Source organism: Cajanus cajan, chromosome 10, assembly GCF_000230855.2.
Source record: "Cajanus cajan strain Asha chromosome 10, NIPB_CcT2T_4, whole genome shotgun sequence".
Classification (NCBI taxonomy): Eukaryota; Viridiplantae; Streptophyta; class Magnoliopsida; order Fabales; family Fabaceae; genus Cajanus; species Cajanus cajan.
In genome coordinates this window covers 47,492,415-47,496,891 of record NC_138526.1, presented here as the reverse complement: position 1 = coordinate 47,496,891, position 4,477 = coordinate 47,492,415, and the positions used below count along the sequence as shown (strand labels likewise).

The 4,477-nt window shown below is 34.7% G+C and overlaps 1 protein-coding gene across 1 annotated transcript; it reads left to right on the top strand.

The window, feature by feature from the left end:
• LOC109819047 (uncharacterized) lies at positions 1-3,944 on the top strand. The gene is made up of 8 exons (XM_020384629.3): positions 1-275; positions 351-812; positions 1,187-1,334; positions 1,923-2,205; positions 2,572-2,644; positions 2,722-2,812; positions 2,951-3,030; positions 3,508-3,944. Exons 1-8 carry the CDS (start codon positions 204-206, stop codon positions 3,673-3,675), a joined length of 1,377 nt encoding a protein of 458 aa, XP_020240218.1. The 5' UTR covers positions 1-203; the 3' UTR covers positions 3,676-3,944.
• Positions 3,945-4,477: the final 533 nt, after the last annotated feature.

Sequence of the window (4,477 nt, the reverse complement as noted above, 5' to 3'; positions counted from 1 at the left end):
AATTTGAAACGTAAATGTTTATGGTGAGAGCGGAGAAAAAGAAGAGTGTGCGAGAGTGAGAGGAAGACAGGCTCCCACTTTGTTTGATAAATGCTAAATTTGAGTCTGTTATCCAATTTAAGGTGTTTCCTTCTCTGAACTGACGCACTAAGCAATTACAAAGTAGTATTGTTGTTGTTGTTGCGTTGCTTTGTCACCAAAAAATGAGTGGTGAGCAAAAAGAAAAACACGACACACCTTCCTCCAAACCAACCGTTTCTCCTCCACTTCACAAGGTACATACAAACATCATACTATGTTTCTGCCCCTTTCATTCAATTCCCTGTTCATGTTGATGTTGTGTTTTATAGGTGCGTGATCCAATGGATGAAACTGAAGGTTCGCGTGTTAAAACTGATAGTCATTGGAAGAGACAGAATCTTGAGCTGGAAATACCCCGAGAGTCTTCTTCTCAGGATTTTGTTCCGATAAGGTTGCCACTCACACCAAGTCCAACTCCTAGTCATAAAAAAGTGAACTTTCTCGTGACTTCTCGCTCTGTTGATGCTCCAAGGCCTTCATCATACAGAGGCAAATCTTCCATGAGAAGCATATTACCAAAATTGGGGTTCAGGAATCGGCCATCGCTTGATGTTGAAAAGGCTATTCCTGCTGCTGCAGAACCTTCCTTTTCTGGCCAGGACAAGTCTTCAATTTCGAGATCAGTGTCCCTCACCAAGATATTCAATCCTCTCATTAAGAGAACTTCATCGTTACCTGTGGAAGAAATTGCGCGTGCAAACGCAGAATCTGCTCTTGCTACTTCTCCATGTGTAAGATTTCAAGCCTATAGCAGTAGAGTTTTAAAATCACTCTTTAACAAATGGGCATCTTGTGTTTTCAATAACAAAGAGTTTCAACATAAGGATTTAATTATTTGCAGGATTAATAGTGTTTACTGCTCCTTTTTTGTTTCCATGCTATTTTGTCATGTGGTGGTCAATCTCTGCATGACATAATTTAGATCCTTAGTTTATAAGAAAGAGTAAATAAAAGTATTAAACTTCATTATGTATATCATGTTGGCTGGGACCATGTAATAATTTCTCCCTTTTGTTAGTGTCACTTGACTCACTTCTGTATTCAATTAGTGTTGCATCATTAAAAATGTATACTTTTTGCTTTAATTTTTTTGGTCCTTTTGCAGAGAAGAGAGATCCAGGGGATGATTGCTCGTTCTCGTTCAGTGCCTGTCAATAACAACGAAAAAGGCATAAGGAAATTGGATTCAGTTTTCCGCATTATTCCTTCAACCCCTCGCGTAAATGAAGTGAATGAAACAACAAAGAATACTGGTAACTTGTTATATGCACTTCAATAAGTACTCATGACAAATAAAAAAAATTTCATGTCAAATCTCCAACAAGATTATCTGAATTGACACAGTTTTGACATGTCATTATTAGGAAAAATATTAACATTATATTTGCAATTGTATGGCTTCTTTTTAACTTATCCATGGTTTGAATATAAATTAATCGACATCTCGTATTGCATTGTATATAATTATTGTCTGTCATTTATTTTTAATCTTTCTACATATACTCTTAATCTCTTATCAAAAGATACACTGCAAAATAAGAGGCAACTGTTTTGTTATCCCATTTCATTGTTGATAAACATCATCCGTAGATTGAAACGTTCTCTCAGTCAAACGGATTGTTCCTTGTGTTATTCCCAGAACTTCCTGTTTAAAATAAAAATTCCATTGAGTGGTGGTGTCTTTTGTCTTCTTGGCACTTAAAAATAGCTAAAAATGTTTTCCTTTTTTAAAAATTAAACCTCACTTTCTTTGAAGGCATCTTAGTTTAATTTCTAAATATAGTACAGATTGTTTCCAAACCTACATGCACTTATTAACTTAAAAGCAATTCTTGGCTCAGAAAATGGTGACGGTGAAGACATTGCTGAAGAGGAAGCCGTGTGCAGAATTTGTCTGGTTGATCTATGTGAAGGAGGTGAGACATTAAAGATGGAATGCAGCTGCAAAGGTGAACTTGCTCTGGCTCACCAAGAATGTGCTGTTAAATGGTTTAGTATCAAGGGTAACAAGACCTGTGATGTGTGCAAGGAGGAGGTTCGGAACCTCCCGGTCACTCTCTTGCGGATACGAAGTGTTCAAACTCAGAATACTGGAGCAACTTCCGAGCATGGAGATGAATACAGGCATGTGTAGTTATTTTATATAAAGATCAGTATTCAGTACTAGTATGCCATGAGTGATTCATGCAAATACGCTTCAATTGGGAGCTAAATAATGTAATAAAATCTTTTGTTTAGCTTGTTCATAGAATCATACTAAATCAATGTTAATAATCATGAACCAACCACCATATGCTTCAAGTAGTTTATAAAATATTATTTTGAAATCAATATTTTTCTCGAAGTTCTGCAGCCAATATACTAGTGTTCAGTCTTACAAGTTACAGCTGGAGTAGTGTTCATGTTGTGTCTTTCTTGTACTATAGATTATTGTTACACAGAACAGTGAGGAGTGAGAACACTTCTTAATTTGAGTGCTTATTTTGACAGGGCTTGGCAGGAACTCCCAGTGCTTGTCATTGTCAGCATGCTAGCCTATTTCTGTTTCCTTGAGCAGCTGTTGGTAAGAATAGAAGTCCTATCAGATCTATCATAGTTCAATTTTATATAGCCTCATTTATTCAACTCTCTGCATTGCAGGTTGGAAAAATGGGAACCAAGGCAATTTTCATCTCTCTTCCATTTTCTTGTGTCCTGGGCCTACTCTCCTCCGTGACATCATCAACCATGGGTATGTTCGCAAGAGATACTTGATAAATTTTGTCAAGATACTTGATGTGGCAATTGCTGACTCATTTATTACATATTACATAATTCATATGTTGGTTTCACTAACCTATGAATACCCTAACTTCAATTTTTTTTCCAGTGAAGAGCAGGTTCATATGGATTTATGCATCTGTCCAATTTGTGTTGGTGGTCTTATTCGGCCATGTATTCTACCCCTTGGTAATATATTTTGATATGAGCTAAAATTCTTATTACACAAATTTTCATATGAAGTTAAGACTGATGACATTATTTGGAGACGCTGTAGAAAAAAATTATTTTGAGAAATAAATATTAAATAGTCAAAGGGATCAGCCATTAATTGAGGGTTGGTTCAAATCTTGGAAAGATAGAAAAGCTTTGGCAAAAAAGTTGGTTCCTAATCCAGCTTACCATTGTTAGCCTCAGGCTTGTGACATGCCTTGAACATTGAATGACACAACCCTCTCCCTCACCTGAACTTTTTATTACCAAAAAATTCAAATGAATCAAAATTCACACATAGCACATAGTCAAATGTATGATGGCGTGTTCAAAACGTGCTCCTACACAAAAAAAAAAATCACTTATATATACAATTATAACCTTATTACTAATAGATGTGAGATCTCTAATAGACATATATATTAACTTCATTTGATTACCATGTGTCTGCAGGTTGGTAAGCATGCGGTTTTGTCGATCCTTCTTGCAACATTTGCTGGATTTGGTGTTGTGATGAGTGGAAGTTCAATTGTTTTGGAGTTTTCTAGATGGAGAAGAAGGTGGCAAGCTTTATCAGAGCAGCAGCATGGTTCTCTAGATGGGATAACAATTCAGAGCTGAATCGGTTTCTGTATGTGGTTTCTTTCATAGTGTGAAGTGTGAACTAAGCTAAGGGAATTGGCAGAACAGAACTAATTTGCCAATTGTCATTAAGCTGTGGCAGGATTTTACTACTGTGTACATGTGCATGAGACTTCATTGTACAGCTTATATTGTCGTAAAAGAGAATAAACATAGGAGTGGAGTTTCTCTTGCTGTGGAATTTTTTTTGTTTATTTCTTTGTACTAAGAGCAAAATAAAAATGCTTCCGGCCTTTATTTTTTATGCAGTCCTTGCTGAGACAAAACCTGTTTGTGAAGTAGTAAAATAGTAGTACGTTGAAGCCTTGAAGGGGATAAACTTTTACGTCTTTAACATATAATTGATAATTAACCTCGTATGACAACATTACGACATATAATCGATTGTCGTTGATATCTTTTGTAAATTAAATTTTTTTAAATGCATGTCATGTGGAAATTAATTGAGATTATGAATACTTACTGGCAGGGACGAATTAACATGAGACCTGTCCTGACTTTTTCATAACTTAAAAAAAATTTATGGTATATTATTATATTTTAATGTTAGGATTGATAATTGTTTATTTTATTTATGAAGATAATTACTTTATTCTATTTTTAGTTTATTTTCATTTCAAAGATATTTTTTTTCTAAACAAAGACTTTATTTCTATTTTTATAGTATTTGTTGTGGACATAATTCATTTTCCAATTTATTAAGATAAAATATTTAAGTATCATTTATTTATTTATTTATCTTTAAGAGTCTTTCTCTTTCTATAATTTGTTGTTACAATTT